General features: G+C 37.5%; 1 protein-coding gene across 1 annotated transcript in view; it reads left to right on the plus strand.

Annotated features, from left to right (window-relative positions):
- Positions 1-9,164, plus strand: part of LOC135577482 (uncharacterized) — a 191,040-nt gene extending 181,876 nt beyond the window's left edge. The window contains 6 exon segments of the mRNA XM_065047623.1: positions 3,383-3,444; positions 4,615-4,701; positions 4,950-4,971; positions 5,494-5,517; positions 6,467-8,046; positions 8,589-9,164. Coding sequence (XP_064903695.1) covers positions 3,383-3,444; positions 4,615-4,701; positions 4,950-4,971; positions 5,494-5,517; positions 6,467-8,046; positions 8,589-8,657 — 1,844 coding nt within the window. The 3' untranslated portion in view covers positions 8,658-9,164.
- Positions 9,165-14,570: the final 5,406 nt, after the last annotated feature.

Consider the following 14,570-nt stretch of genomic DNA (forward strand, 5'->3'; position numbering starts at 1 on the left):
CTTTTGCTTCAAAGCCCCGCCTGGGAGAGAAAAAAACAGTCTAGCACTTACTCTCAAGAAGTGTCTTTGTCAACAAGATTGATGCAGATGCCAGCTGTGAGTGTCTGGAGAAGCTGGGCTGCCTATATCATCATCACAGGGGGGGTAGGTTTTAATTAAGGTAGATGTGTACTGAGAATGGCTAATGATTTTGTCACCATATTCACCTTGAGAAGAACCACAGGTTTCAAACTCACTCTGTGCAGCTGGGTGAGCTTTGCCAATCAATGGGGTGATTGGTAGTTTCCAAAAAGAAGTACAGAGGAGCACTCAGAAAAGACAGGCCATTCTCAGGTCACACAAGACAAATGACAGCTGCTGTTTCCTTAACATCAACATTTTAACATTATAGTTTTTCCTTGTTTCATTTCTTTTGCTTGTTTACAGTTTGATGCACTATCTTGCTTTGCAGTCTGCATAAATGCATACTCTGGGCAAAAGCATTAGCTAACGTTCATTGACTTTGTGATTCCTAAGGTCATGGAGTTCGAAATTTTTGGTTACACCCTATCAAATATACCAGTTACTACTGCTATAGGATAGTTTTCATGTGCAACTGCTGAATGCCACTCTCATTTTCTCACAGGGGTGGTGTAAGAAATTATTTGCAATTGAGGGCTCCTGTCAGTCTAGTGAAGTGTTGCAGGAATTCCAAACAGCCAAAAGGAACTACTGGGTAGACTGGCTGAAAGACTGATCTTCTCCCAATGAAACTGAAATAACAGGAACACACCCTTATTTTCCCAGGTTAGTGATTACCTCAAATACAAAATATCTGCGGCTAATTCTATTTCTACTTTAAAATTACATATTAAGAAATTAGAAGATGGTTGTAAACTGAGTGACTCCTAAGCTAGGGAATGTCAAAGGAAAGTAATTAATCTCATCCTGTGTGTGCACTGTATTGGTGGCTTTACAGGGAAATGAAATGTTCTACCAGTTTTTATTATCACTGAAGTGATAATTATGTTTCGTAAGTCACTTTATCAATTCTTGTAAAGTAGAATTTACCACACATACACGTGATGTACTACCACAGTACCAAGCCTTATCTAATCATTGCACCAAATATGATTTACCTTTTAAAGGCTTTTACAGACTGGGAAACTTGCATTTCATAGCATTTTGTATACGTTGTCCATCAAGAGAAGGAGAGGGTGGCATACAGCACTGTAATTCACAACCGTTGATTTGTAAAGGCTGGCTTACAATTTTGGTTTACTAACCTCTATTCAGTATGGAATTAATATGGATCTCAGTCCTGTCAAGCCTTAACTATGGCTTTAACTAATGTCAGATACCATGTAGTCAGCATGCATTCAATAAAATTTTAAGAGTAAAATAATTTGCTTTATTTCCCCTCTTCATGGCATGTGCGGCTGTAATGCTCCTTGGATTTTAGCTTAGTGTTGTTAGACTTAGCATGTGATTTTTTTGTTGTTGTTTTGTTTTTGTTTTGTTTTGCCTGACTTCTCAATTAACTTAGAATTACAATTTTCTCTTGGCTTGTTTACCTATGAGTTTTTGCTTCTACAATTGTATTGGAGGCTGTTCAGATTTGAAAATGTGTTTTTACTATGTAATATGTTCTTCCTAAATGTTTGTGTTTGTTAGAATGATACTGGGTATATATAGTGCTATAAGAAAAGCTGTGTTTATACTGATCTCTCTTGTTATTTCTAGGACCAAAATCATGGGAGGATGTGTGTGGGAAACTGCAGCGGGTCTGTGGAATCCTTGACAAAAAATATGAGAGTAGAGATCACCCTTGACGTATTAAGATTTACCCTTGAGAAGGATGGGAGTAAAGGAGTATCCGGAGAGAGGAGAGATGTACCCGTGAGAGAGAAGGGGATAGAAGAATAACATGGGTGATAGCAAAATTAACCAATGAGGTGTTAGTGCTGTAACTTGTAACCAACAGTGAAAAGACACATGAACTGGTAGAATTGTATAAAATTGCATTTGTAGCAATAAATGGCACCTATTACTTTCATCTTGAAAGAACTTGGTCCATGTCATTTGTCCGTCTCAACCGCGACATATGGTGACCCCGTCTTGATCCTGCCTGAAGAGGATCTCGCTTGACAAGGTGACAGCGTGAAGCTGTGAACAGCCGAAGAAGAGCTGTGGAGACGGAGCCCGGTACAGCTGATAAGAGCAGCCAAGGAGAGCTGCCGAAGATCCGGATCGATTGAAAAGACACCTCGCTAAGGAGCAGGTGAGCTACCGGGAACAGGGAGGGTGAAACTTATCTAAAGAAGAGGGTACTGTATTATCCACATGGAAGCTGCTTCTGAAGAAGCAGGGTGTTAGCCTTCCGGAACTGACTTTAAGAAAAATGTTACTATGGGGCAAAGCACAAGGTTTAGAGGTTAATCCTGTGACCGCATTTAGTGTGTCACAATGGATGGACTTGGGGGATAAACTGTTTGACAGTGCTACCCAAGGGTCCAAGGAAGCAACTGAACTGTTAACAACGTGGCGCTTGTTATTAGATACTCTGAAAGAGTTAAAACAGCAACAGGATAAGGCAGAGGTGGCCGAGAGGGATGGTCTTCCTGGCTCTCCTGGGCCAGATTCGGAGGAAAAAGCAAGATTAAGTACTACTCCGACCCCCCCTGTTACTAAAGATTCGTCAAAACCCACCACCCAGCCAGGGAATTAACAGGGATATAACAGCCAGGGAATTTCAGAAATGAGAACTTAGAATGCAGCTACATGTTTTCTGATCATGAAAGACTAAGGCTTTAGCTAGTGATGAATTGGAAGGTCTGATACACCTAGCAAAGAAATGCTTTATTGTGTTTCATTCACAAACATACCACATAGAATACCTAAAAATTAAGTTGGAAGATTTGGACTTGCTTTTTAATATTATTAAGTCTGTCTTATTTCTTGCCTTGGCAGTTCTAAGGCAGTCTTGACAAGAAGTAACTAGGAAAAGGAAGCATAGTAGAAGGTCCTCACTGTCTTTGTTGGGAAATTTAGGAATGTAGTAGGAAATAAGTGGGAACGATACCTTAATTAATAGTGAATCTTGCCGTTCAGTACTTAGAAAATATTTCCCATCTGAAATTGTTAGCGTAAATCTTGAAGAACTGGTTGCAAACAAGTTATCTCCACTCTTTGTTCCACTCATACCACTTAGGACTCTGTAAGCCATGCTTTTAAAATTGACTTGAAATGGAAAGGTAATATAGATAAACAGTTTTAGTGTAGAAAAGAGTTTTCTAAAATGAAACCTGTTAGCAAATGAGTCATACAGGGTGTGTTTAAAAACATTTCTGGTTTGGTTTTGAGTTCAACTAGGTTTTATTTAGTATTTCTTTTCAAATTGTAGGTGAAGAAAGTGATACCGATACAGTTTCAGTAAGAAGAAAATTTCAAGACATTCACTTACAGGTAAAAATTTCTGATGTCTAACGCAACGGAATAATTTTATGTTCAATAGACATGATTGAATTATTTGAATAGCTTACATATGCCTGTGGTGTTGATGCAGTCAGCAGAAGACTCCATGTAGCCTGCATTTTAATGCGTATTTTCAGCAAGTATAACAAGAGAGAGGTTCAATAAATAATGTCATGAAGGCCAATATGAAGTAATATTTTGTCTTGGTATTATTAGTATACCAGAGAAAGCAATACAATGTATTGCATAGAACAGGCAACTCTGAGAAAGGCTATGATAGGTATGGAAAAAGAATAACCAGATGAATCACAAAATGAAAAAACTTATAAAAATATGGTCATTCACCTGAGAGCCTAACATAAACAGGTAACATGGTGTTTTGTTTTAAAAATAAATAAATAAACCTGAGATAATGGCTACCATAACAAAAGCAGACTGGAATATCCTGCTGTTGTTTCCCAAACTAGACTATGGGCTACCCAGAGTAGTTACACTGATGCGGAAAAGTACAGTACACATTGTGTGTGTGCAGCCATACTAATCCTGTGTTCTGCTTGCTCAAATACCAATTACGAAAACTGAATTTACTGTCCTTGCTTGTTCAGCATAGTGCTAGGCATTGTCATGTCTCTGACAACAACTAATACAAACCACTTCAGAAAGCAAGAGTTTCACTAATGGAAAACATTTGCCGTTTATCACCAAATGCTTTTAGATTTTACATAGAGGTGAATTACAGAGTAGGCCTTAATTTGTATATGAACTCAGGGAATATTAATAATATATACATAAAGATTTGCAGCTGTAATTACCAGTGATTTGTAACCTAACACTAGGACTCTTTTTTTTTTCTTTGTTGTTTGGGGTTTTGGGGGTTTGTATTTATCGGTAGGTCTTCTGAGGCAGTGTGTGCTTTTTGCTGCATCAAGAAACTAGCTATTTATCTCTTTTTTTTTTTCATATGTCTTCACATACGGTTCCCTCTTGGGATATTTTTAGCATAAAATGTCTTCATTAAAAATAAGTTTATGCAGGTTGGGTATCCTCATCTGAATAATAGTAGTTTGAAACAAATCTAAGTAATGTTGTTTGGGTTTGTCAGTGTCAGTATCTTCTGTGTTTTGAATTTAACTTTTTTGTTTTTTCTCCTCCCCCACTAAGAATCTGTATGTACGTGATGGGAAAATACAAGAGAAAGTAAAAGTGGATGTGATAGTTCAAGACAATGTTAGAAAAATTCCCGGATGGGTTATGGTAACATATTTCACCTGTTCTAAGTTATTAGCTAAGTAGAATAAAGTAAGAGCTCTCTAACTGTGCAGCACCATGAATTCTAATACAACTTCTCTGCTGTTCTATCATTGTTCCTCTCATGCTTGCTACTTACATAAATATCACAGCATCTCGGGTCTCTGACAGCAATGACTTGTAAGAAACAGTGCAGACTATATCCATTTTTTTTTCTTTTTTTTCTACTTTGTTCTTTGAAGCCTGAGGTGTGAGTTGATCCTCACTTCAGTAAGTTTTCTGAAAAGCCTAAATTTGAAGGTTGTAGAGAAAAAGAGAGTTTTAGCTTTATTTTGGGTTTGGGGATAAGGGAGATTAGGGGCACGAAGGATTCTGTTACATGGTATGGCTTCTGTTTCCTACTCAAGTTGCCAGGGATGTATAAATTATCCAGGTGTATATATACATATATGTATATATCTCCATGTATGGATTCTCATATTTGGGAAAGGGATTAAACTATGACACATAACGTAGAAGTTGATAAAATAAATAGCCTTTCCAAGATTAAACTGCTAACTCTTAAAAATTGTTACTGAAGTCTGACTAGACATTTTCTTCCTTGTCTGAAACTTACGAAGGCCCTTAGGACCATAACTATACAGGACCTATTATAGTAAGGAGAGAGTAGGAGAAGTCACACATAAGGTTTGGTTGTTACTTCTAATGTGCAAAAAATTGAGGATATTAGATTGTGTCTTCTGTTTGTTTTTCAGTGAGAATGTCAAGGTTCGTCAAAAGGTCTGCATTTAGCTTCACCAGTGCAAGAACTGATTGGTACAGCTAAATCTTTTGGAGGTTGGTCAAATATTTTAGTTAAAAAACATGTTTCTATTAAAATTTATTAGAAATATTTAATGTATTGAAAACACAGAGGCACTGTTTATCCAACAGTACAGTTCAACGGACTGGATTCTTGAAGAGAAGACAGACATGATTTTGCTTATGGCAAAATGTGTTTGAAAAAATAGAAAATAAATAACTTGTATACATAAAAGCAGGTTTTCTTAAATAGCCCCAGGAAAAAAGAAAATGCATAGTTACAAAATTCAGAAGCATTACGCTCCATTAAATGAAAGCGTAGTTTTTTGTTTCTGGAATGTCATGAATGGCTTTGGGTTGGCTGGTAACTGGTACTCAAAGTGGTACTTTACTAGTAAACTTCCTTTTTTCAGAAGTTCTCCAGACTTGATGCAAACCTAAAATAGAATTTAGGTGTAAATACTTCAAGCCTAACAACTACAAAAAGCATTATGTTCATCATGCTTTATGGCAAGCAAAGCTGCGCTGGTACTAGCCAACTACAATGCTTTAAAGTAATATAAAAATAGAGTAACAAAACCTGTTGGATAAGGCTGTTCCTTCTGATCAGAAATCACGAAGAGCAAAGCAGTCTTCCTCTACAATGAAAACATTTTAGATCTCTGTCTGTCTATCTATCAAGCTATTTTAAGATGGGGGGAGGGGCTCCAACACATCTCTTTTTTTCTGTCTTCTGTAGTCTGTGAAATCAATATGGTTAGGAAAAAACTTTTATTTTTTTCTTCCTAATAGATTGTATGTTAATAATCCATTTAGCCTGGCAAAAAAGCTTAATGAAATATGCTATTACAGTAAGGCTTGTTTCTAAGTCATATACATTAGTGGAAGTGCCCTAATAGATTTGGGGCTTTTTTTCTTCTTCTTGTTTTGTTTTGTCATTAATTTGGTTGGGTTTTTTTAATAGGCAACCAAGCTGCTGTTTGCAGAAGGAAAGTAGAATTGTCAAATGAATGTTCTTCATCCAGACCTCCACAGTTAGGATTTTCTGATGTTCCCATATCAACAAAGACAGTCACCATACCCAGGCATCAGACTTCCCCAGAACTGAATAAAACTTGGTGTGATAGTATCTTGGAAGAATACCAGTCTGCAGATGAGGGATGCTCCTGGAGCAATGTAACTCTTGCAGACTTGTATCCAGGGATGTTAGAGTTACTTACAAGGCTCATGACAAAGCAGACTTGGAGAAAAGAGTCAAAATACATGTTTGGACAATTAAGGCACAGAAGACACCCTTCTGGAAGACCAAAGCTCAATGTCACCTTAGTCAAAATAAGAGGGTTCAGACCTCCTAAACTGAAGCGAGCACAGCCTAGCATATGCAGCAGTAGACATGAAGACATCCAGAATCAAACTTTTGGAAATGAGAATAGAGAACTTCGTGATGACAAGAGGTCCATTAATAAGTTGTCTGGTGTGGTACCTTATTCTTACATTGATACAAATGAAATCAAAATGGACTGCTCTGACTCAAGTTTAGTACCTAGAAAAGGCCCAAAATTCTCCAAACGGACTGTTTTTCCTGATGTTATAACTACAATGGGAGAGACGTTTCTAGTTGAAGATGAGTTACAGACTACTGTCTTACTTAATCCAAAATGCAAAGAAAGTGAAAAATTTGCTTACCAGTGTCCTTCAGAATACTGTTTTGTAACGTCTGCTGCCAGTTCAGGGTCAACAGGACTTCATCCGGTAAAAGAGAGTAAAACTCAAAAAAATTACTTTTCTTGTGGTGATACCTCAGAGTTGTGTTCATCTACTTGCAGTTCCTATGGCAACAGTCATGCTTTTACACCTGCTGCAAACTGTTCTCTTGCAAGAGCATCAAATACTTTACTCATAAATCCTGAAAAAATAACCTCTGAAAGACAAATTCCTTTCGAGCACAAGCACTTATTTTCCTTGTTGTCTACAAAGCAGAGTCCTTCAAAGATGCCCCAGAAATACAATGATGCATTTGAAAAGCTCTACTACAAGCTGTGTCCCCAAGAAATCCAAAAGCCTTTGACATTGACAAGATCTCTTGCAAATTCACAGAACCTTGAAGATAAAGGAAGATTAGTGAAGAGTAATTTAAGTCATTCTGTGAGGTCCCATACACAGTGTGATAGAGAATTTGACAGGATCTATGAGCAATTGTGTAGTGGGGGTGTTCCAAAACTTCCTGGGTTTCAGAGAGCTTCAAATTTAAAGAAGTATGGAGGAGTACAGATGTCAGAAACTGTAAATGCTCTGGTTAACTCGCCTGTTCAAACTTTATCTGTATCTCCCAGAGTTAAAAGACTGGGGAATTTCCAAAACGATCCTCTTTGTTCACCAGTAAAGCGACTGAGAGGTATACTGGAACGTTATCTATCTTCAACAAAATGTGAACAGATTGCTCACAGAAGAAACGCTGAACTTCAGACCGACGGCATGAGGTTTTTGAACCCATACATTGTCAGTAACTCCAGCATTTTTGACAGTCACAACTGCCAGAGTCAGGTACTAAAGGACCTTGTAAAACTATAATATTGTGCAGTCTTTGATATTTGGAAAAGGGCTTAAAAATAGATTAGAGCTGGAAGCTTTTTAAACAAGTGGCAGCTTACTTCTTGTGCTATTTGGTCAGTAGAGTTGTTTTACAACTTTGGGGTTTGGGGGATTTTAATTTGCTAAAATATAAGTCGTATCAGGTCTCCTGGATCATGTGAGGAAGTTCACTATATTTAATAACCTTGAAAGTGGTTATACAATGCTCAATAATAGATTGTGTTTTAATAGACTGTGTCACTGGTTTAAATAATCTCAGACAGTGAGCCTGTTAATTAAGGTGGTGTCCTTCTGAAATGATAACACTTTGTAGGTGAACGAATTGAGGCGAACCAATTAAACTTTACCGGGTTCTACTGAAATCATTAGACTTGTGGATTTAAATATTAAATCCAGCCCTTATTTCCAGGTTCCCAGTCATTTCTTCTGAGGCAAGCTGTGACATAATACATGAGTTTTTCCATCGATGTAATCTGTTAATGCTTTATTCTCAGGGCTCTGGATTGCATGCTGCGTCAGATAAAACTTTTCTTGGTGTTCCTGGTACTTCCTTGCAAGGTTAGTTTCAGAGACTTTATGAATTACTGCTTTAGCAATCACAAGCACTTCTTCAAGGGTAGATCTACAAATCTCAATAGACCGCTGTCTAGGTGACAGCTCTTCTTCCTCAGTAACAGTTGGGTATGTTCAAGTGTTCCTTTAAGGAATCTATACAGAAAAGGGTTTTCTGAATCACATGTAAACAGCAATTTAAGAAGCTTTTCTTTAGGTTAACTGGGACTTTTCCTACTAAAGTGTTGCTTATACCCATTGGTTTTCTCCCTTCCTTTTTTCTATTTTATTTAAAATTTGCTGTTGCTTTTACTTTACATATCTACCTGTTCAGCAGGAAATGCATACTTTATTAATCCTACACTTGAGTAACCACATGCTTTTGTTTGGATTCTTCATCTTTACAAAAACTTGCAATTGAGTTGTTGCATGCTACTGTCACTTGCTTAGGTGAATTAGATTGTTAGCCTGGATAAAAAGGCTTTTGCTAATTCAGGACAGTAGAATTTTAGAATTTTAAAAACACACCACCAAAACTAGCTTAGTTTAAGATTCAAAAATGCTAATCTTCTGATTTTCTTTTTAAAATCTAATTTTGGTTTAAAGCATGTCTGCAACATGACATGAACTTTTTTTCCTACTAAGTAAAATGTTTGTTTTATTTTTATGAACCTTGTCATCAAGATAACAACTAACATGTAAAGGAAAATACTGAAGAAGATGCCTTGAAATATTGTCAACTGGTATACAAGAAGAAAATAGCAAAAGAAATGTACTTCTTTGCATGTTTCTTGCCTTGTTGCATTTTCATTGATGGTTAATTGTAAATCATTTGTTTATTTGAGGTGGACATCTGTTTATTTTGCCTTCCTCAAATTTTAACTAATACTTTATGTATTATGTTTTTTTTTTTTCTGGTATCAGCAGTTCCTTCTACGTTTTTCTAATGGCATAAGCATTTTTGAAGAAATATAGCTTATACTTAAGTACAGTGTGCAAAATGTATTGGAAATTAAGTTTTGCCAGCACCTTTTGCATTAGAATATTTTTGTAAGGAAACTTGCTCATTGAAGTATGCCAGTGAAGTATTACCCATGTCTTAACAGGCTAACATTTTAACAACATACAGTAGTGTCCATGCTACTCAGCATTGTTCTTACCCTTTTCATACTACTGTTTTCTACCACCAGAATCTGGGATTGCAGGTACCAACTCTGGTTGGCCTAGTGCAGTGAAGAATTACAGCAGTCCCAGAAATGCACAGTACTGTCGCAAAAGGTAAGTTCTTCCTCAAAAAGAAAATCCAAAAGAAATTCTTGGTGCTTCACATCTATATTAAAGGTGTGGAGGCTGTTGCTTACATGTGTCCTTCTAGAATGAAAATCAGATCGGATGCTTGGGAAAGCCCAAGCTAATCAGACCTGCAGACTCAAACACTGGGAGGTAAGTGTCTGGACAAAACTAGCCAGACTTCAGCATGGCTGGCCAGTGAACGTAAGGTAGTAAGATGGCTTGACTGAATAGCTACTCTAGTCCTTCTTTCTGTTCCTTGTAGACGCATTTATTATTTTAGATATAACTCAGATGGACTGTCAGCTGACAAGCTTCCTTGGGCCTGTAGTGTGTCGTTCTTGTATATGGTTCCAAGGAGTGAAGCTCTTGTTTAATGGCTACAGAGCCCTCAGAAGTTTTATGCTTAAGCCACATGGCAAAATGCTGCATTTGTAATGAATGGTGGTGGAAAGAAACCTGTATTGTCTTCCTGTCTCAAACTTGATAGCCTTTCTGGAGAAGGTGATTATGAAAGACTTATTTCAGAAAAAGAAATGTTCATAACTAAAACTTTTCTTGAGCTCTGTGTGACTGCTGTTGTACAGCTATAGTGCTATACTGAATTGTCAGATGTAAACCAAAATGGTTCAAAATATGCCATTTCTTAAGTAATATGCAAGGAAATAATTACATTCTCACTTGTATCTTTCCTTTTTAGCTATTGGTGAATACATTCCGAGCTTACATCGGGAAGTTTAAGAGATACTTATATAATTTAGGTTAAGAGAGTAGCATTACGGAGACATTAAAATGACATAGGATGAAAAGTTTTCTCTCTAGCTGAGAGCACATAGGAATGTGGACAAGGAGTCCTGCTGCTGTTTACAGTCAAGATGTTCAGATATCTTGCTTTGATGATTTGTTTCAATTTCATTCTGTTCATCAGGGTTTTGGCAGGCATAGTATTTTTGTGTAATTTACTTTATAATCTTAACCATTCTTTTCTATAGGGTATCTAGAAAACTAAGCTACACTGTGGGTAAAGATGACAAATCCCAGCAATCGCTTGGGTGACTTCCTGGTTGAAACCCACCAAGGAGCATTCATGGACTGCTACAGAAAAAACTTTGCTTTATAAAGTTTGGGTTTGTTTTGTTTTTCTTTCTTCTTCCAAGAATCAGGGATGTATTTTATGTACGTGTCATGCAGTTAGTCCTGTTTTATGCTTACCTGTAATGTAAGTCTTCAGGACTGGTTCATCCCTTCTGACAGGGCGCTTAGTCCTTTGGCTTCATCAGGTATTGCAGGGAATCAGGGTTCCGTTCTATGGCAAAGTTTAAATTTTGTAGTTAGTAGTGTTTGTTCTAACAGCGTGATCAGTATTTTCTTGTTATCTGCTAATAAGCTTTGATTCTTAACATATTAGTCGTAAGATGAGAATCAAGCTCTTTTTGCTGGATTCCTGCCTGTTTGTGCTTTATAAGGGTATTGACACTACATGAAAAATTCTAAGCTGGGATGGATGATTGAAATGCAGTATTAGGCGCTATGACTTGTTATATGCCTGCTATGTTAAATTTTCTACATAGCTCACAGAGTGGATTGTTCAATAAAACTTTATATGTTTCAGTGAATTTGACAGTTATATTCTGTGTTCTGACAAAATATATGTTCTAAATAAAAACCCGTTCTCAACAAATATCTGCTTTCAACATTTTATTTCAGGTATGTGAATGCTCATGAGGAGTTTGTATCCCTACAGCAAATACATCAGTGATGTGGCTGGGTCCCACAGGTTTTCATTGCTGCATTGTTTGCCAGATAAACAGTGCCTCTGTGTTTTCAATACATTAAATATTGCTAATGCATTTTAATAGAAACATGTTTTGTAACTAAAATATTTGACCAACCTACATAAGATTTAGCTGTACCAATCAGTTCTTGCATTGGTGAAGCTAAATGCAGACCTTTTGACGAACCTTGAAAAACAAACAGAAAAACAAACAGAAGACACAATTTTTTGCACTTTTTTTCCTCAATTTTTTGCACATTAGAAGTAACAACCAAACCTTATTTGTGACTTCTACTCTCTCCTTACTATAATAGGTCCTGTATAGTTTTGGTCCTAAGGGCCTTCGTAAGTTTCAGACAAGGAAGAAAATGTCCAGTCAGACTTCAGTAACAATTTTTAAGAATTAGCAGTATAATCTTGGAAAGGCTATTTATTTTATCAACTTCTACGTTATGTGTCATAGTTTAATCCCTTTCCCAAATATGAGAATCCATACATGGAGATATATACATACATGTATATATACACCTGGATAATTTATACATCCCTGGCAACTTGAGTAGGAAGCAGAAGCCGTACCATTTAACAGAATCCTTCGTGCCCCTAATCTCCCTTATCCCCAAACCCAAAATAAAGCTTAAACTCTCTTTTTTCTAACATTGTCTTGAACTATCACATCCACTTTTACTTTCTCTTATATTTTCCCATCACGTACATACAGATTCTTAGTGGGGGAGGAGAAAAAACAAAAAAGTTAAATTCAAAACACAGAAGATACTGACACTGACAAACCCAAACAACATTACTTAGATTTGTTTCAAACTACTATTATTCAGATGAGGATACCCAACCTGCATAAACTTATTTTTAATGAAGACATTTTATGCTAAAACTATCCCAAGAGGGAACCGTATGTGAAAACAAATTAAAAAAAAAAAAAAAAAAAAAGAGATAAATAGCTAGTTTCTTGATGCAGCAAAAAGCACACACTGCCTCAGAAGACCTACTGATAAATACAAACCCCAAAAACCCCAAACAACAAAGAAAAAAAAAAGAAAAGAGTCCTAGTGTTAGGTTACAAATCACTGGTAATTACAGCTGCAAATCTTTATATATATATTATTAATATTCCCTGAGTTCATATACAAATTAAGGCCTACTCTGTAATTCACCTCTATGTAAAATCTAAAAGCATTTGGTGATAAACAGCAAATGTTTTCCATTAGTGAAACTCTTGCTTTCTGAAGTGGTTTGTATTAGTTGTTGTCAGAGACATGACAATGCCTAGCACTATGCTGAACAAGCAAGGACAGTAAATTCAGTTTTCGTAATTGGTGTTTGAGCAAGCAGAACACAGGATTAGTATGGCTGCACACACACAATGTGTGTTGTACTTTTCCACATCAGTGTAACTACTCTGGGTAGCCCATAGTCTCGTCTGGGAAACAACAGCAGGATATTCCAGTCTGCTTTTGTTATGGTAGCCATTATCTCAGATTTATTTATTTTTTTTAAAAAACAAAGCACCATGTTACCTGTTTATGTTAAACTCTCAGGTGAATGATCATATTTTTATAAGTTTTTTCATTTTGTGATTCATCTGGTTATTCTTTTTCCATACCTATCGTAGCCTTTCTCAGAGTTGCCTGTTCATGCTTGGAATATCTTGTATGGCTTTCTCTGGTATACTAATAATACCAAGACAAAATATTACTTCATATTGGCCTTCATGACATTATTTATTGAACCTCTCTCTTATTATACTTGCTGAAAATACGCATTAATATGCAGGCTACATGGAGTCTTCTGCTGACTGCATCAACACCTCAGGCATGCGTGTGGGAAACTGCAGCAGGTCTGTGGAATCCTTGACAGAAAATATGAGAGTAGAGATCAGCCTTGAAGATATTAAGATTTACCCTTGAGAAGGATGGGAGTAAAGGAGTATCCGGAGATATGGAGTTGTACCCGTGAGAGAGAAGGGGATAGAAGTATAACATGGATGACAGAAAAATTAACCAATGAGATGTTAGTGTTGTAACTTGTAACAAATAGTGAAAAGACACATGAACTGGTAGAATTGTATAAAAATGCACTTGTAGCAATAAATGGCACCTATTACTTTCATCTTGAAAGAATTTGGTCCATGTTGTTTGTCCGTCGCAACCGTTGGGTTATATACGATCTCGGGAGGGGCCCCTGGAGCACCGGTCAGAGCAGTGCGTTCAACCCACTGCTCCGCCGTCATCAATCACGGCTCAAACCTCTGCTCTACCATCATCAACCGCGGTTCCGCCATCTGCGTCACCGCCATTAATCACAGTTCAACCCTCTGCCCCGCCGCTGTCAGTCACGGAAGAAAAAAATGGACATTTTCTTTCCTGTCCCCCCTTGCCTGGAGATTTAGGTGGGGAGGATCCCCCTGTGGTGAGCCAGACCGAGCCAAATAACGTAATTCCTATAAATTTGGGTCCCCCCAACCTGCCCCCGCCCCCCTCCCACGCGGTTGCAGAGCAAATTCCTGAGGGTGGGGGTAGAGTTTCAGAGCGTAAACCGAACTTACCAAAAAGCTGGGATTTACCCCCAGCTTCGATTACGGTTAAACCACGGGACCCTGTGTGTTTCTGGAAGAGGGTGAAGGCTAAAGCTCTGGAAATTGGGGACTGGGATTTATCAGAAACTATATCGGTTCCTACCCCGGTTACTGAGCCGCCACCCATTGAACCTGTTGAATCTATGGCATTTCCCGCCATATACCGTAACCCTGCAGGGGGGGAGCCCCATGAGCACGTTTCATATTCCTGGAAAGTAATTCAAGATTTGCAAAAAGCCACTGCTCAGTACAGGCCTAACTCCCCTG

This window comes from Columba livia (genome assembly GCF_036013475.1).
Source record: "Columba livia isolate bColLiv1 breed racing homer chromosome W unlocalized genomic scaffold, bColLiv1.pat.W.v2 SUPER_W_unloc_4, whole genome shotgun sequence".
In the NCBI taxonomy this organism is placed as follows: domain Eukaryota; kingdom Metazoa; phylum Chordata; class Aves; order Columbiformes; family Columbidae; genus Columba; species Columba livia.